Source organism: Bombus terrestris, chromosome 10, assembly GCF_910591885.1.
Source record: "Bombus terrestris chromosome 10, iyBomTerr1.2, whole genome shotgun sequence".
NCBI lineage: Eukaryota > Metazoa > Arthropoda > Insecta > Hymenoptera > Apidae > Bombus > Bombus terrestris.
Window position 1 is genome coordinate 13,809,630 of NC_063278.1, and position 20,812 is coordinate 13,830,441.

The 20,812-nt window shown below is 34.1% G+C and overlaps 1 protein-coding gene across 6 annotated transcripts in view; it reads left to right on the forward strand.

Annotated features, from left to right (window-relative positions):
* The window catches only part of LOC100645544 (myc box-dependent-interacting protein 1), a 132,590-nt gene that overhangs the window by 44,744 nt on the left and 67,034 nt on the right, over positions 1-20,812 (forward strand). For 4 of the 6 annotated variants that reach the window (XM_048409625.1, XM_048409626.1, XM_048409629.1 and 1 more), the window contains exon 1: positions 17,020-17,220. The exons of the other annotated variants lie outside the window; for them this stretch is intronic. In XM_048409625.1, the coding sequence (XP_048265582.1) occupies positions 17,035-17,220 (186 nt within the window). In that variant the 5' untranslated portion in view covers positions 17,020-17,034. Of the gene's footprint in view, positions 1-17,019; positions 17,221-20,812 lie in introns of those variants that run through there. 6 annotated transcript variants of the gene reach the window in all.

The window sequence follows — 20,812 nt, forward strand, 5'->3', positions numbered from 1 at the left end:
ACATAAATAAACTAGAATCGCTATAATCGAAGATACTGAGATCAATAGTCAACGATTCATGGTATGTCAGAAACGAGGATATACGCAAAGACCTAAAAATACCAAATGGTTAAAGAAGAAATCGGCAGATACGTAAAAAAATACAATACGTCCAAACCAGCTGGCTGCTGAATCGAGAAAAATTCTCATAAAAAGAAGACTAAAGAGAAACCACCCCACTGACCTCACTGAAGAAATAAAATAGATAAACTCGAAGATGGTATCCCGCTGGGGGTAGCCATCCACGTGTTATTTAGCCATAAAGTTAGAAAAATATACCGAATATCCAGCTGAACAAGTTGTAAAGTACAAATTAAATAAAAAAAAATATATATATAAATACCCATAGGTCCATGGCTTTAGAGCTCTGTTGTAACGTAACGCTGCTAGCGTGCGGATCTGGATTGACATATATTATACTTATACTTCTACTTACTTAAATTAAATATATTTCTATTATACATTCATCCACGCGTTCCTCTCCAATCTATCAGAACCTCAACAGTAAAAATAAAGGACGAAAGCTTCTAATAATTGTCAAACTATAGCGATCCACTTTGCAATTCAATCTGAAGACTCGTTAGTATTTAGGGCTGATAATTGGGACGACAGATAATTCACACCACAGATGTTTCTACAATTGTTCGAATCTAATGAAGCTTAGACACAAGCTTATCTCCTCCTTTAAATATTACAACAAGTAGCTTTCGACGTGCTTAAATCTTCCATAAATACATGAACACCTGGCGTCCACCGATGGTAGACGATAGCTAAATCCAACAAGTCCTTAAGACTGGAATATTCAGTATCGATATGAATAGCGTGTCGATGCAAGGTGATACCGACCCGTCGACATCGGTCTACACAACCTGCAATTGCAACCTATCGTATCACGAAATCTCACAAAGCTTCGTTGCAACGTGTTTGATGGAGCTCGTGTAGGCGGCTTTAAAATCGAGACAATCGCAGTTGATATCCGAATGTATCACCTCTATCCGATGATGTTTCTCGATGGAAATTGGCCCACGCCTTCTTCTGAAATAAAAACTCATAGGTAGCTGCACCTTGTGTCGCACGACGATCAAGATACGACACAGCAATTTTTGTCGTTGATTATTTCTTTCAGATTGATTGAGATTTCTTATTGATATTTTGTTATTGAAGCATCGTACGTGCAAATTGGTTTGTTATCTCGCAAAGAACAAAGCGAACAGAATATATTCTAGGATATTTTAGTTGTCCAGGACAACGAACAGAATCGAGGCTAGGCGACCAACAGCCAACTCTTGTGGCTCACCTATCCATTCTGACGTATTCTGAGGTGTTCTCGCTCTTGTTGAATTATTTGATAACTTTGATGTGCTGTTGAGAGAATTTCAATTTAACAAGTTTATCCTACACAAGAGAATTAAACTTAACAAGTCTATTCCAATGGCAATGGATGTACGTGCAGACGAAAGTCGTAAGATGATCAATGATGGATTAGAATGTTGAATTGACCAGAGTAATTTTGTTTTCACGTACGTGTTCGTATGGCAGTTGGAAAATTGCTAAGGAAATGATTGGAAAGGAATTGTATGTGATTTCGGTATAGGGTGTCAGAATAGTTCAAGTACGATAAGAGAATGTGGAAGAAGGATCTTTTTCTTTCTTGACTCTTAATACCTGTATGGAAAATGTACTAAACATTACAGTAATAGACAAGCATAGACTGAAACGCTGCTCACGTGAAATGGTGCATTACGTGGCACAAATCAAGCTTTTCAGTGGATGTTTTTCCTTGAATATTTCGTCAACTTTTTGTACATAGCAATGCTTTGACCGAAGAATTGTTTTTAACGTAGGATATATAATATTTTCGAACTTGTGAATAAATCATAATAAAACTATTGCTTTAAATTGCTTTAAATGTTGCTTAGAAATTGTAATATAAATTTAATAATGAAAGTCGCTAAAATTTCTATGCCAATTTACGCCAACAAATTATTATTTCCTTTTAAACATATAAACGTTTAGGATTCCATTAAATTTATTTTTGTTTACATGGAATGTTCGCAATGTTCAATTGACCGTGGTACATTTTTAAGCAGCATAACCTTGTTATCATATGAGAATATAGAATTTCGCATCATATGGCCATAATCTCCATTTCACTTTGCCATGACACAACTCGTTGTTTGCTATACCCAGCATTCTAATTAAGCCAGCCTTCGTAAAATAAGATAGTTCAAATTTCATTTGTTTCAAAAATAAATTTCACGTCGTGTCTAATTATGTAACTACTCGTTGAATTTTTTGGACGTTAAAAAAAAACATGTAAAATAATGTTTTTAAATAAAATTTACTTAAAATTTACTCTATACGATTAAATATATAACACAATGGAAAAATTCATTTTAATCTACTGCGAGAAGCTTCTTCGTATTTTCCTTATCCAGTTTCTCTTGTATCAAGTTTCGTTTCGATTATTTCTGACTCATTTTCACCGAACGCTCAATGTTTATATTATATTCGTTAAAGATACGCAGTGACACCTTTTCAGATCTTAAAATTTGTTAATAGCTTCTGACGCACGCGTAAGTATCACGCTATTTATAGAACGATGAATACGATATTTTCGATCTAATGATAGTTTACAATATGAGCTAGAATTATTCAATAGTTAATTACTCAATAGTTAGTATTAGTCAATATTTTGTAAAATATCGCCTTTGGAATCTAAAATGAAAAATGTATCTGACCTGTTTACCGCACACAGAAACTCATATTGAATTCTTTTTATCGTGACATACACTTGATATCCGAATGCAAATCCGAACAAAATCGTGCAACAAATTGAACATGGTGTTCGACAGAAACGTTAAATTGACCTTTGTTTATTATCGCAGACAACGTTATTTACTGTCAAGGACCAATGACCACGTTGTGATAGAATAGTCGGTATTGTTCCACTGGTATCGTCGCTGCTATTCACGTTCTGTCAATGTTGACGACTGCTATGCTCATAACAGCCACTTGCTAGTTATTCCGACGAACAACGTTCGGAATATGAGAATACGAAAACGCGTATGACATAATCGATGCAGTGTGCAATGATGTACACGAGATTGTGACTCATAGCGCAGTTTTCTTTATTAGCAGACGTGATATTGCATAATTTTTCATCGTTCCGTTCACTCGGAGCTCTGCTCACCTTTTTCACGCGTTTACTCAATTGCATATTTTACTCGAGTTGTACTTACGTCCCATTAATCTTCGGCGATTCGTATGTGGCATGGAAAGATAATTTCTTCTACTATGATAATTTGTACCGAGTGAATTTATAAAGTTATAACATTATCTCAATCGTTGTGTTAAAAACGCGGATCTGTTTACTTCTGATAGCACGCATTCGGTGTTTTGCAAAATACGAATTCAAGGCGTAATTAATGTGTTCTTTTCTTCGGCGAGAAGAAGAAACGGCGAATCGCACAGTTTTAACGCTGCTGAGTTATTTCGCTAACTTTTTACCCAATTCTGTTTTTCTAAAACTATTGCAAATTTAACGCTAGAACTGCCACATCAGTCAAATTGATTGATTTTACAATTTTATTTTAAAATTCCTACTTCGTGTTATATTTTTTCCGCAATGATATAATGACTTTCTCAACGATAACTAAAGGAATAATATAATGAATTTTATTTTATCTTTATCTATTCAAAACTGAAAATAATTTTATATCAAGGCTACTTATACCAATACCAGTCAAAATGACTGGTACTTGTCAAAGTGTAAAAAGGTCCTGCAATCTGTTTATCGAACCACAATTAACCAGTTTCCTTATTTTGCACAACCTCCCACACGTTTTTAAGACTTTACTGCGTATCATTCAATATGATGATATCAGTTATCAGGAAAATTCCGGATCGATAACTAGATGCTAACACCAGAAATACCACAGCAGTGAAAATGACTGATTCTACAATTTTATAAATGCGTCAACCCTCGTTTAGGAATCATGTTCCCAGATGGATTAAAAATACCAAAAATGTACCACATAACATGGAATTGCTTCTGTGAGAAAGTAATAAATCAATAAATATAAAATATTCTATTATTACATATTTTTTAAAGACCAGTCATTTTCACTGGTTTTGGTAGAAATAGCTTCGTGTTAACTATCGATAGTTCTAGTGTTAATTAATTTCTCGTTTCCATTTTGTGTCAAACGTTTCCTTCTTTAGATAAAATTGAATTAATTTTAATAAAAATTCAGGGCTCGCAGCGAAATGAGAAAAATTTGCCATTTTACACCCCTGCAGGGTATCTCAAACTTTTGTATTTTGTTTATTCATACGAATGAATGTCGTTACTTGGTTACTTGGTTACTTTAATGTCGATACTTAGTATGATGAAAACGAACGAAGGTTTCAGCATATTCTTCCACAATTTGAATTCCAAATAAGTACGTCTTCCACGGCAGTGTCGTAAGGTCTCGATGATTCCGCCGAACCTAATATGGAGCCCATCTAGTACCTTATCAATTAGCATACGCGTTGGCGGATACACGCGGTTTTAATTGTATGCGTCTAAATTCTTTTTTATTGACGACCATAATAATCTAATTTTTATCAGCAACCGCAATTACCGTTGTTACTATACTACACATTCTTTTACAGTTTATCCAATGATTTATCTAACGCGATCAAACGAGACAGTTTGCGTGCAACATTTATTTTCTTTGCTTATCGCATCGCTAACAATTGCGTGATAGTAACACGAGCAAGCGAAACTGGCCAACCTTGCAGAAGAATTTCCACGGAAATAGACGTATTCGCCAGGAGAAATGCAAATTCCCTGATTCTATTATGTGCAATGAAATTCCTGCATAGTCTCAGCAATATATAGAACGAAATCATAGTATTGAAACATGAAACGTATTCTCTTGAGAGCTGATGGTCGTGATAAACCTAAAACAACGAGATTAATTAATCGGTAAAAATGGAAAAAACAGAGGAAGAGTGTTTGACTTCTGAAACCGACGATTCCTGTAAATCTAAAACAACGAAACTAATCAACGTTCAGAATAAATCCGCAGAATCGCGAGTTTTTAATTAGTTGGCGACGTTTTAAAGACGTTGCTTTCAATTTTTCTTTTTAATTATTTAATTTGTATTTTACAATTTGTCCAGCCGGACATTTAGTTAATTTTTCCAACTTAACTGCTAAATAACACGTGGGTGGCTACCTTCAGCGGGATTCGAGCTTTAAATTTGAAGCTGGTAGTGGGCAAAGTTATTGGAGAAAACAAGTTTTTTTTTATTATTTAATTTGTATTTTACAATTTGTCCAGCTGGACATTTAGTTAATTTTTCCAACTTAACTGTTAAATAACACGTGGAGGAGATACCATCCCATACTCCCAAGGAGATACCATCTTCGAGTTTGACTACTTTATTTCTTCAGTGAGGTCAGTGGGGTATTTTCTCTTTAGTCTTATTTCTACGAGAGTTTTGTTCGTTCCAGCAGCCAGCTGGTTTGGATGTATTGCCGTTCTTTCTTCATATTTTTCTGCGAGAGAAAGCAAATGCGGCTTCATATGCAGTTACGCGATACACAGAATGTTGTCGATACGCGTTCACGAATATGCCAGCCACACCTTTCTTCCTCGACGTTGTCCACTGTCCGATCGTTGTTCAACTATAGAACAAGTTCATATATTCCAAACACGCAGCTACGTCACTCCGATTTCCATTTAATTTCTTGCCATACACCGTACACGGTCTTGTTCTCGTAACGGCAAGCCGCCGACGTTCTCTCGCGAACTTCAGTTTTCAGTCCCCTTGTCCGCTTAATAATTTACATGGTAATTGTCTCGACGAAATAAAGGAAACGCGCGGAACGAGAAAACGTAAAAGTTGCGGATAACACAGTCGTCCTATGAATTACGTATTCGCTCTTTTAAAATGCACGTTTTACGCGTCGAAAGCGTGGAAATGAAATTTTATCGTTGCATCGGAGAATCGAACGTTATTTCGTTGTATCGGTGTTACTTCGAACGCGCAGGATCTAACGAGGCTGTTTTATTTTATCGTTGCTGGTGTGCAAAGAATTATTATCATGCTACTTTATATCTTTTTAGTATTATATTCTGAATTTTTTTACTATTTTTTATTATTATATTTAGTCATGAAGCTTACATTTTAATTCTACTTCGAACTCGCAGGATCTAACGAGACTATTTTACTTCATCGTTGCTGGCGTGCAAAAAATAATTATCATCTTACTTTATATTTTTTTAGTATTATATTCTGAATTTTTTACTATTTTTTATTATTGTATTTAGTCATGAAGCTTACATTTTAATTCTACCAGTTAATTCTGTAGTTGCATTAGTTTCTCATTTTTTTATGGTTGAAAGAGAAGAAGGAGAAGCTTTTGGAAATTTAAGAACAATTTATGCCATACCCGGTGCTGGATTTTTACCGCACCAGTCAAATTGACTGGTTTTACAATTTTATTTTAAAATTCCTACTTCGTGTTATATTTTTTTCCGCAATGATGTAATGACTTTCGCAACGATAACTAATGAATATAATAATAATATAATGAACTTTATTTTGTTTCTTATGTATTCAAATTGAAAATAATTTTGTATCAAGGCTGCTTATACCAATAACAGTCAAAATGACCGATACTGGGTGCTGCAATCTGTTTATCGAACCCCAATTAACCAGTTTCCTCGTTTTGTACAATTTGCCACACGTTTTTAAAATTTTTACCACGTATCATTCCATATGACGATATCAGTTACCAGGAAAATTCCGGATCGATCGCTAGATCGCTAGATGCTAACACCAGAAATACCACAGCAGTGAAAATGACTGATTCTACAATTTTATAAATGCGTCAATCTTCGTTTAAGGATGATGGTCCCAGATGGATTAAAAATACCAAAAATGTACCGCATAACGTGGAATTGCTTCCGCAAGAGAGTAATAAATCAATTAATATAAAAATATTCTATTATTACGTATTTTTTAAAGACCAGTCATTTTGACTAGTTTTTGGTAGTAATAACTTCGTTTTGACTATCGGTAGTTCTAGTATTAAGACAGTTAAGTGGCATTTTGTTATGTAACTACTTTCGGTTTTAGCGTGTCGCGATCCAAGGAGATTATTTTATTTTATCATTACTATTATATAGTGTGCGTATATAATTGTGCATATAGAATATTGTCACTAAATTTTCTCACAAGAGCAACAAATCAGTCAATGAGTTAGTACATAAAATGTTATCTAATCAAACCTGAGAAACTGTTGCCGTGTTAAACGCAATACAAACAACACGATACGTAACAAGATGCACTCGTTTTGTTCAGCTGACAATTGTAAATTTCTTGTTTATACAAACAGCATAAAATATTACAGGCTTCCATGTATACGCTGTAATATATTACGTAATAGTTACAGATATCAGATCAGTAGTAATGTAGGTTCCACTTGTAGATTCCACTATCACATACTTTTCAGAATTACGATATCGATCGAAGTATCTTTGGTCGGAAAATCAGATCGTACTATTTTCAAATTAATCTTAAAATCCTAACGATTTAGTGTTGCGTTCGTTTCGGCATAAAAATTCCCGGCAATGTCAAGTAATCTTATCTGAAGAAACATCTAAATAGCAGGTAATTGCGATATAACGTCCGGGCTCTCGATGCTATACATTTTTTAATGCAATACCGAGCATTCGTATGAAAAGTAATTTATATCTGTCTTTTTCCTGGTATCAAACGGCGTTATAAATTCGTACGGGCGCGTTATCAACGATGCGATTTTGAAAATATCGAGCAGATTTCGTTCGCGAGAAACACACCCGACGATGATGTATTTTACGCGGCTATTATTCGCGCAATTTGCCGAGTCGAAATGTTCGTTTTAGCAGCGCGGGAAGGAAATTGTAAGATCCTATAGACAGAGGAAAAAGGAAGTAGCTTGTCTTCTGTTCAACTCGTGGCTCGAGTTTACGTTGCTTACGGCTGCTGTTTAACATTCGAGCACAGATGTTTCGATAAACGATCGATTAAACGAGCCTGGAATATATAATTATTCAACGTCGTACGAGATCCAATCTTTTCCAATACTCTCTGTTCGATCCGGCCTTAAAGTATAATTCAACACGATCGAGTGTTATTTACAAGGATAGCGAGCAAGAAACAGCGTCATAATTTTCATTGTTGAAATCACATTCCTAGAAGTCGGTCGAGCTATTCATTCAGAAGAACGAAGAATATGATGTAACGTAGAAATAAACGTAGGAAGCAAATACTCGTTCCATGTTCGTGATACGTACGTCGAAATTTGACCGATCTCTGCACGAAATTGGTAATGTAATTAATTCGAGTATTCTTTCTTTGAACGAATCGCCGATAAAACACGCTGCAAATAATTTTCAGTATCCTGATATTACTTGCTTTCGATAGATTTAATAAATTACATCAGGTATATTAAATATATCAAGCAACTCGTTTAATATTGTTAAAAGAACATTCAATAATTTAATCGAAGTAGGTTTTATCGTTGAGCATTAATTGTTTCCGGAGTCATTGTGGATGGATCTCAAAGAAGTAACGATTTATTCTATTTATTAGAGTAAGTAACGATTATTTATTTTACTATTATTTATATTATTATTTTTTTTTTTTTTATTTATCGGTGCGGATTGACTTTCGGGAATATAAACCTAATGCTGCGAGACTATCGCTTGGAGAAGGAGTTTCAAGGTTTCGAGAAAGTTAGAGGTGCGATGGTAAATCGCTTTGGGCTTTGGTTTTAAGAAATGCGTTTATTGCACGAAGAATTGAAATATTCTATAGTTTAGAATTTACCACAACGCAATACGCAGGTGTGATACAATGAAATAAACGGGACACAACATAACAAACACAGTGCGAAAGAATGCGTTCTTTTAACATCTTCTTCTGCTGATATTAGAGTTGTAACTCACTATCAGGTGGTTTCTTCGACGCGAAACAGTCCTGACAGTGTCCTACACTGTTAACTGAAACACTGGGACATTAGCAATTTTCTGCAAAGCCTTTTGCACACCTGCAAACACATACACACTCACGGAAAACACGTGAATTCTGTTTGTTCTGTTTGTTCGTATCAATGTTCTCTATTAATGCTAGTAAAGTTGGTTTAGAAAATTATTAGCATACTTGGAGGATACGATCCTTTAAATAATTAAATAACACAGAGTAGTTAAGTAACGCGGAATAATTTGTTCTTAAGAAATGTTGTTTTTTAAATATCCTCGTGAAATGCTGGGAAATTTAATGCCGTCGAACAAAATGCTAATTGTAAGCCAGACGACACTGCTGTCTCGTCCAACTCGGCAACTCAGATTGCAAGATGATAATAAGCAGAAATATGATCACGTTGAAAGCACGTTTATTGCTTAATTGTTGAGTTACCGTCTTTCAAATGCAACTTATAGATGTAGCTTTCAGATGCAAATTATATTTATTTTGAAACTCGTATTTCTTAATAAAAGAAAAAAAAAGAAAAAAAGAGAAACGCCAACCATAAGGAAACCACGCGTTGAAGCATCTGATTTGTGAAAATGCCTCCAAAATTAGCGATATTTCCATTGAAACAATTTAATTCTTTTTTTTTTTTATAAAATGTGTATGATAAGTAGACTTGGAATTTTTGTTATCTTTTTGCGAACATGACCAACGAAATGACAGAACATGGGCAGAGAGACTTTGTATCTAGCATCCTAAATGTTCCAACTGGTGCTTCGCTTGGATATGTACATTCTTACACGTTTGTACGCGCGTTGCACACTATATTTTTGCACATTACGTACACGTAAAACACGTAACACGTAAAAATTCGCAGTCTAGCGATAAGCATTGTATGAGTTTTATAAACAATAAATCGATATACAATATGTATATGTATATATATATATATATATTGTATATTGATTTATATTGTATTTTTTTATTGTATTTATTGTATTCATATCGTATTTATATTGATGTATATTAATATATATATATATATATATATATATATATTGTATATTGATTTATTGTTTATAATACATACAATGCTTATTGCTAGACTGATATATATATATTGTATATTGATTTATTGTTTATAATACATACAATGCTTATCGCTAGACTAATATATATATATTGTATATTGATTTATTGTTTATAATACATACAATACTTATCGCTAGACTGATATATATATAGAATATACAAAGGTTTACGAAAGTATCGCAACGTTTATACACACCTTTATGAATATGATATTACGTGTGCTACGCGAAGCATTCTGAAACTTCACATTAGCATCGTTATGAGATTCGGCCATCCTGCTTATATCGGTAAAGTTCGAAATTAATCTGAAAGCCAGTATAGAGATTACAAGATATAGATATCTAATGCAAGTATATGCTGAGGGAAATTGCAAAAGTATTTAAATAGTCAACTATCCACATTACGTTAATAAGCCTCAGCATTCGATGGAATCATCTTCAACGTTTATTATACGCTTAAGACGACTATTCATGACGTATACTAATCCTTTACTAAATAAACGTTCGCAATAAGTGTCTTCTATAATTAAGAGACGTCTTCCGTAATTTCTACGGCCGGTCGCGAAAGTATTCGTACATCCTTTTAAAACAGAATAACTTTGATGAAATTGGACCAAATGACTTTAGGTTTCTTGAGAAGCTGGAAAGATTGGTTCACTGGATGACTGGTGAAAGAAATTTGGAGAAAATTGAGATCGGTAGGAATGGCGATGAAAGTAATGGAGGTCACTGTGTGTAACTTTTTTATCAGATCTCGTAACGAAAATGTAAAAAGTTCGTTTTTTAGTTTTATGCCGGTTATATACATCGAAAGATGTAGGGATCTTTAAATTTGTTACAGTTGTATAAGTTGAAATTTGCGAAAAACTGCCATTTTTACCATTTTTAACCGTTCGCAGCTCATAGCAACGTTAACCAATTTTTATAAAATTTTCAGAATGTGTACAACCGATATAAATATGCAAAATGTGTTGTTTAAATTTTCATGACAAGCCCAAAGAAAAAAATCGTACAAGACGATTTTTACTATCTTCATCCCTGTTCCTATCAATTTCAATTTTCTCCAAAAAAGCTCAAGTCTTTCGGTTCAATTCCAACAAAATTATTCTTCATTAAAAACTGTATGAACACTTTGGGACTGATTGTGTATTAGATCATATTTTTAAATCAATTTCGATCACCGATATAATCATCACGATATAATCACCGATATAATCATCTAAATGTTTTATATAACGCGTATAACATATGCATAAGAGTTTTATACGGTTTCGTGAGTCGATGCACACGAATGTATCAATGGATTAAGAAATATACGGTTTTATTTAAAAGACTTTCACGTTGAAGCCATTCAGATTTTCCTCCAAGTATTTCCATATCGTCGGCGATCTACCAAACGTTCGATTTAAATGGAGAACCTTGTAGAAAATTTGACGCATTCAAAAGGTAGAATAGTCGAATACGAACATTAGATTCGTACGTCTAACGATTTTTTCAACTCGATTTCTGTGAATTGTTTAGATTAACTAGTAGTTATGCGATTTTAATACATGTAAATATAATCTTTAGAAATTTAATGGCTAAAAAATAACAATATAATCTACCAGTAGGAACGTGATTTTTTATTTCAATTCCTCTTAGCGTTTATCATTATTATAATATATTATTATATAGAATTTTATTATTATATATGTATTTACCTTTAAAAGTGAAATATGCGATAAAAGAATTGGCGTCCGTAAATATCAAACGTTACGACGAAATTTTGTCACTTAAGGGGGTGTCCTTAATTAGAGTGTTCTAAAACAGCATCTTTTTGTGATTTTTTTTAGGAGGGAAAGAAAGAAATGAAGTTATTGAATTTTGAGGTATGGTTTTATATATGTTTAACAAATACAAAAAAATTTTTTAAAGTAAAAAAATTATAACAGATTTCTAAGCCTATTTCATGAGTTGCAGTTTTCAATCGGCGTGAAAGATCCAACTCGGAATTCTTGATCGAAACAAAAAACCAAAAAAGGATTAAATTGTTATATATTTTTTTTCTCGACGAACTAAAAGAAAGGCAGAAGATAGTATGAAATTAAAAATTTTTACGGGTTTAATGAAAAAGTGTGTTTTATAAAAAGAAAAAATAAACTTTAAGTTGCTATAACAATTATTTAAATAAACTTTTTGACGAACTTTTTTAGTTCATCGAGAAGAAAAATATATAATAATTTAATCTTTTTTTGGTCTTTTCTTTTGGTCAAGAATTACAAGGTAGATCTTTCACGTCGATTGAAAACTGCAGCCCATGAAATAGGCTTAGAAATCTCTTACAATTTTTTTCTTTTTACTTCAAAAAAAATTTTTTTGTATTCGTTAAATATATATAAAACCATACCTCAAAATTAAATAACTTCATTTCTTTCTTTCTCTTCTAAAAAAAATCACAAAAAGACGCTGTTTTAGAACATTCTAATTCAGGGCACCCCCTTAAGGGAGGATTCTTGTGTAACGACAATAAAAGCAAACAATTTTTATGAACTTTTTTTAGACTAACTACAAATTATATGAGTCTGGTCCTTCTTGGAACGTAAATATAATCTCGAAGTGCAAATGTAATTTTGTTTTATTTCAATTTCTCTTATCGTCTATTAATATCGTCTGTCGACCTTTAAAAGATAAATATGCGATGAAATAATTGGTGTCCGTAAATGTCAAACATTATGACGTAGTTTTGTCATTTAAGGGAGGATTCTCGTGTAACAACAATAAAAGCAAACTATTTTTACGAACAATTTCTAAACCATTAATTGTATGGGACTAGATCTTTTGCAGATGTAAATGGATAGTTTTGAAGTACAAATTTAATTCTTTTATTTCAATTCCTCTTCCTAAACTGCCACGTTCAATAAATTATTAAACTGAATGTTAACTGCACGGAAAACTAATCGGTTGATCAATTTAGGATAAAGTTCGTTCCCTTACAACAATACAAATTTCCCCAGGAATTGAACCTGAAATTCTTATTCGACTATTTACTTCTAATATCTTTTGAAGCGATACAAACTCATCAAACTTTTCCTCCAAACGCTAGAACTTTCCAGTTGCTCGTGGTTTCTGTTTGAAAAATCAATCCCAGCGTAAACTATCCAATTTCAAGAAAATCCCTCAATTTTTGCATTCTGATGACCGTGACAGCTGCAATGCACGCCAACGATGATTACCTCGTCAAAGATGGTCCCAAGACTCGCATGATACAGAATAAACAATAAGAAGAATTGAAATAAAAGAATTACATTTCTACTTGAAGATTATGAAAATTTTCATTTTCAGTAGTTGATAGTCCAGAAAAAATGAATAAAATTAACTTGCTTTCGTTGTTGGTCGATCGTTCATTAACACAGGGACGCACGTTGAAGCAGTTCACGCATCTCTTGAATTCTGTGGCCAAGACTGGGGCTAAAGAGAATGCGGAAGTCTGGCTGGATCTACCCGAATATTTATCATACCCGCGTTCAATGGTACTTGGCGCAGAGTAAATAAGAGAAGTTACAGGTTTTGCAGTATATAAACGTCTTTACCGTACGCCGCTGACCCATTAATCGCCGAAGTTTGCGATGAGTTATACATAACGTGCGTGTATTTCCTTCCAGAGTCCATTCAGCCTCTCGTCGAATACCATCGCAATTTTTGGGAAATTTTTCAAGGACGTTTTATTGTAATATAATTTATATTTGAAAGTTATATTTTGTTAACGTTTTACAATTTTAGATGTCGGAGAAACTGTGCTGGCAGATATTGAGATATTCGAACGAGAGCAGCTTACGAAACTTGTAAATTTATAAATTTTGCGTGTTAATTCTATGTTAAATATTCGTTGTCAGATTAAGGATCAGATATTTGAGCATTTATGTAGCATTGTTTTTTTTCTTTATGAATATGGCTCGAGTTTGTAAGATATTTCAATGAGCAATGTGCAAACTCTTGTTAAATCCTACAGTTTCTTCTTGTTTCTTATGTATATATTTTATTATTATTATTATTATTACATATATATGTTATTATATATTATTATATGTATTTTTGTCATATATGTAGTATCGTAAATTATGATTAGTTTATTAATGATAAATGGATTAAACAGAAAACAATGCTTATTTAACATGAACTAATTGCAACAACGTATAATAATTAAAACAATTAGATAGTTAATTAACAGCTCTCGTCAACACAGATTCAACTGTCTGTCAACAACTCTAACAACACTATTTCGACAACGCAATCCGCACTCTCTGATTTCTCAACTCATAAAACCCTTTGAGTGCTGAATACTCGCGGCCTATGCCGTCCGTACGGACGGCGCGCGTCTAGCGCTGACGATCACTGTGGACGGAATACTTTTCCGTTAGACTGAACTCTGTTGATTGACTATTCAAAGCGCAAATCGTAATAAGTTATAGTAATTCTTTTGCACGAGATTAAATGATTCAAGGGCGTTACTTTTTAGTTATTTTTAATTATTTATTATAAACATTGAAATTTACAGTTAACTAGAATTTGGGTAATAAACTAGAAAACAATAAACTGGAAAACTAAATTCAGTAAATATAACACAAGTTAATAATTTAGTTGTGTGTGAAAAATTCAGTGCTTGAGAAAACTAAAAAAACCAGATGTATAGTTTTCTTACAAGTGGTGACCACTTCAACAATAACGAGGCGCTATTGGCATTTGTTTACTGCCGTAAGGAATGCATTTATATTTATTTCACACAAACGTAATAGTATTACTTCTGCGTAGGTGTTCGGAAAAATTGAAAAACCCATACATGCGCCCTTAGTCCATGCCGGGCACTTACAGAAAACGCATATATATGTCCTTAGTCCACACCGATAGCTTTCGCCAGACACCTATATGCGCCCACAGCACTCAAAGGGTTAATTCATTTATTGTCTCCTAGCAGCAGCCCCTTGTCTTTTGTCTTAGCCTCACTACGCACATGCTCAGCTTGTTTATATTTCGCACCTCAGCAACCGCTTGTTTATAATTTACACTTCAGCAACCGCTTGTTTACAGTCTGCACGATTCCCCCAGGCCCCTCGCCCACGGCACTATATATGCATTTTTTTATGTCGCCAAGCAGATGGTAATAATTGCCTCGAATAGGAAAATAGAAATTTTATATATATTTCTACCGCGAAATTATATTCCGTTTGTATTTTACTTAAAAAACGACGATTGCAGGTATGTTTATCGAACTGCAGGGAAAATTAGTCTGCCATTATAGATCCGCTTAAACGATTACGAGTGGCTTGTAATTTCTCCAGTTGAGTGTTAAGGCCGCCTTATCACTTTTGCTCAAGTACGTATTACTATGTAAACGTGTATTCTCTTTTACATGCATATTTGTTACACAGTCAGTGATTACTTAAGTCTACACACAGCTCTTAAATGCAAAATGTTATAGTGAAACAAACCGGACGAATTTTTCTGAGGTACCAAGACACGTGTCTTTAAATTGTAATGCATTTTATTCAATCGTTGTCAAGAAAAAAAAGATGTAGAAGATACGATGTTAAAAAAGTTACATATACCTGTTTTATTTATACGAAATAACGCAATGAAATGAAATAGAACACGAAAGAATATGAGAATGTAAAAATACAGAATGTGGAAATGAAATTACTCGAAGTAATATAACAAACAATGAAAATGGTAGGCTTAATGTGTATCAAATAAAAACCTGTAGGTTCCACGTAAGCATCGATAACGTGCTTGCTATCTTCTTGGCGTTGGAAAAATTGTAAGTTTTCTAGTTCCTGCTTTCTAAATTTAATTTCTAATTTTATCCCAAGATTTTTATCAGTCAAATGCTTCCATTCTTCCGAGTTCGTTTAAAAATACATTAGTAATAATTGTACGATAAAGATAAAGATAAGATAAAAATAGTTTCCTCGACGAGACAAACGCACAACATTTGACGTTACTGTTTAGAAGTACGTGGACACTTGCTTACTATCGACAAAATTAAATACTGTTCCAAAAATACGAATAAGAGGACTCGGGGTTTTTATCCTTGTGATAAGACAAACTTCACTTTAACAAAAGTTGATATAATTACTATATATAATTAATACAGAATAAAAAAATTAGCATCTAAAGCGTCGAACGTTATGGAACGGTTCATCATCCTCTGCTCGTTTCAGTGTCAAACTGTATAGTTACGACAGAGAAGATTCTTAACAGACAGATTATCACGATTCTAACAATAATATTTCCACTTAGGTAGCGCTTGGACGAATTGTATACTAACTTAACTTCAAATTTCGAATAAACAATTTATACCTCGCCTAAAACATATGCGTTGATTCCACAAGAAGATGGTATCGGAAGTATTAGCTCTGGCTCTTAGTTTATCATTAACTCACATTGTATCTTGACGACATCCGCCTGTTGTCAATGAGAATGTTTGTGCGTTTATTACGGTGGTCCCGGGAATACAGCGATAATCATATCTCACATACTTTAGCCATCGAAACAATAACTAAGCAGTAACAGGATACCTATGTGACCGGCATCCAGTGATAACCCTTCCACAGGAACCATCAAACCCTTGATATAAAAAACCCTCCCAAGTCAGTATTCGACATTCTATTCTGTTCTGTCATAACATTCTGTATCGTCACTCTGTCAGTTTCTAATAAATTTTGTAATAACGATCATAATTGAAGTACAAACCTCTCACCTCCCGTGCGGAACGTGAAATAACTTCGAATCGACGTGACACGTTCATGAAGCCTTATATATATGTCGAGGTCTCATTAGGGTTAGGGGCGTGTAACGAATCTTCATTTGGATTAGACATTGTCGTTATGCAATAGAGAAGATATTGACTAATACAAATATGATTATTACAGAATTTGACAAGCAATCGTGGCAATTAGATACTCGAGATACTCATGGCAATGATCTTAAGCTCAATAACGAATCCACGGTCAACGGGGTAGCAAATGTGCTTTCTTGCAAAGTCCAAGTCCAACTGAACTCACTGGTCCACAATTCAAGTGTAACTCAACTTACTCGTCCACAAGTAGAATTCAACTAACTTCTTCTGTCCAAGTCGAACTGCACTTATATACTTTTCTCCGTACCTCTTTGTATCCCTTGGGTCAACTATATTTTTAAGGAGAGCTATACAATTACTCCATATCTCTGTTAGCACGTTGACTGCCACGACACCCGTATTCGGGTGTCAGCAAAGTTTCTGGTCGGGCCGCGTAACCTATATTCGGGTGTCGCTTATTTCACTACTTGCGAAGGATCGTCGTCGGTATTTGAAAAGATATTCCATGATAATAAAACTGTTGAATTGTTATAAATGTAATACGAAAATGGTTTATTAAAAAAATTATTTAGAATGTAAACCTTTAAAGTATTTCATACATAGCTGAGGTTGGTCGGGACAATTTGGACAATAAGTTGTTGTTTTCTTCAAATTCTTTTGCGTCTTTGTTCGGTCCATTCGACGTCTTTTATTCGTATAACATAGTTTGCACGCGCGTCTAATACCTCCTCCGGAATCATTTTTCCGAACGGCGATATTATGTCGACTCCGTCGAAGACAAGGGTTTTTTGTATTTTCAGAAAACCCTAATAATTTTGCAACTAATAATTGTCTAAATATTCTAATATTTATATTCTTCCTTGTTGCAATTTTGTAAACCGTCAAAGCGTTTACAACAGAAATTCCCAGGAGGAGTTGAATGCCAAGTTTTCTATACCATTTGATTCCTTTTCTAATTGTGGTGGCATAAGCAACCATTTGGTCGGAATAATTTATACCACACTTTCCTTCATTATATTCAACAACAGCTAGTGGTTTTAATGCTGCGAACAAACGAAACGAAAGATCATTCTTGAGATCACCGCTTGAGCGACTCGCATTACTAAAATATCTATGGGAGCACCTAGCTGAGAACGTTTGGCACTGCTGCACGCGTGGCCTGACGGAGATTTTTTTGAAAACACGCGTGTCAGTCAACGTGTTAGATAAAAACGTCCACTCCATGACCGTGGCTAGGTTCAGCGATCCGTTGTGTCACTTCGAGCCCAAACCTATTGCCAGAATTCTCGGACACACATAATCGGATGAAATCATAAACAACTACTTCTAAGTTTTATTATTCAAGTATCGCTATAATGAAAGGTCTAGACTAAAGTATTGGGAGCCCCGATGTCCTTTCATCTTCGATACATATAATATCAAATTATATCAAAAGAATTCAATGTGCAGAGACGCAGAGCAGAAGTGTACAATATATTCAAATTAAAATATTTGTTGTTGCTATTTAGAAAGCGAAACGAATGTTTATTAGGGTTGCGCTCCTTCGGTCGAGTTTATAAAAATATTAATTTGCATGGACACCCGCGGTCTACTTATTGCAAATCAACCAAACTGTCCAGGTATATTCACGAGCGCCAGTGTATAGTCTTCTGTACGCATACTTACACACTATAGAAAGGCCGGTCACCAGTTGTCGGTCAGCTGTTTCGGTATATTATGTAGCTGCAGCCTAACTCTCTAGAGGCGGCCGGTTGGTCGAAAGAAAAGATGGACAAAACGTCTCGGGATGGTTCCGTTAGCTCGACCAGCCGAGTCGAGATGCCTGCGCAAGGCGAGAAAGGAAGCAGACCGAGCGGATATCGTTCATTCCTTGCGTTTGCCAAATATTTTTCCCACCTTCTGTCACTCGTTGCGATCGGCTCGTTTAACGCAATCCGGCGTTGTTCTATTTTATACGATATCTTCTTTGGGGAAAACGCACCGCGTAACCAGCCAGTTGGTTCTCCGCTGTTTCTTCATCAAAGATTCTTTTCCTTCTGTGTGTTCGTTCGAACATCGACCGTTAACGAAACAGGTTAACCAACGCGTCGTTTTTGACAATACGTTTCATTACGAACGTCGATCTTGCACATAGAATCAGTTTTAAAGTCAAGTATACTGTCAATTAACTCTATGTTTGTCAGGATTTATTGGAGAAAGCTTTTAGACGAATGTCGACTATGCGTGAGACGTGCGAAAAATATGGAAGAAGAATATATCGAGTCATATTTTATGGCTTTCCTGTACGATCAATCATTTCAAAGTCGAGTACATTGTCGATCAATTCTATGCTCACTATAATTATTCTCCTCTTTGGTATTGAAACAAACACATGTCCTTATAACTTTTTTCCTAATGTTAAAAATATTGATAGTATATTAACACTAGAACTACCGATAGTTAAGACGAAGCTATTTCTACCAAAACCAGTGAAAATGACTGGTCTTTAAAAAATACGTAATAATAGAATATTTTATATTTATTGATTTATTACTTTCTCACAGAAGCAATTCCATGTTATGTAGTACATTTTTGGTATTATTAATCCATCTGGGACCATCATCTCTAAACGAAGATTGACATTTATAAAATTGTAGAACCAGTCGTTTTGACTGCTGTGGTATTTCTAGTGTTAACATCTGACGATCGATCCGGAATTTTCCTGATAACTGATATCGTTATATCGAATAATACGCAGCAAAAATTTTCAAAACGTGTGGCAAATTGTACAAAACGAGGAAACTGGTTAATTGGGGTTTGATAAATGGATTGCAACATCCTTTTACACTTTGACAAGTACCAGTCATTTTGACTGGTATTGGTATAAATAGCCTTGATAAAAAATTATTTTCAGTTTAAATACATAAAAAACAAAATAAAATTTATTATATTATTTTTTTAGTTATCGTTGCGAAAGTCATTGCATCATCGCGGAAAAAAATATAACATGAAGTAGGAATTTTAAAATAAAATTGTAAAATCAGTCAATTTGACTGCTGTGGTAGTTCTAGTATTAAAAGCACAAGAAATATTGTTTTTCAATAACATCGATAATAAAGTATCTCTTCCTTACAATTAACAATGGGTTTTATTTTTCTATTCGAACGTCGGTCGCTCGTGATGCATGCTTTTTTCATTATTTAATTTGTACTTTACAATTTGTCCAGCTGGACATTTGGTAAATTTTTTTAACTTAATTGCTAAATAACATGTGGATGGCTATCCTCGGCGGGATACCAAAAAGTTAATACTCTTTTTTTTATTATTTAATTTGTACTTTGCAATTTGTCCAGCTGGACATTTGGTAAATTTTTTTAACTTAATTGCTAAATAACACGTGGATGGCTACTCTCAGCGGAATACCGTCTTCGAGTTTGACTATTTTATTTCTTTAGTGAAGTCAGTGGGGTGTTTTCTTTTTAGTCTTCTTTCTATGAGAGTGTGGTGCATGTGAAAAATATAGAAGAAGAATACTTGGGACAGATTATTAAGAGTTGTATTATATGCTTCTTAGTAGAATGTCTACGTAATAGTCCTATTATATGCTTCTTAGTAGAATGTCTACGTAGTAGTATATATATGAGTGTAATCTGTACATTCTCAATCCTATCTATGTTTGCCACAATTGTTCTCCTCTTTTTTGAGACTAAACGTAGGTCTTTTTAATTTTCGCCTTAATTTTAAGAACATAGACATAATATTAAAATACCAAATATAAACAGGAACTATTGCCTCTTAATAGTATCGATAATAAAACATTTCTCCTCGATGTTTCGTCTTTGGTTTTTCACAAAGCTTC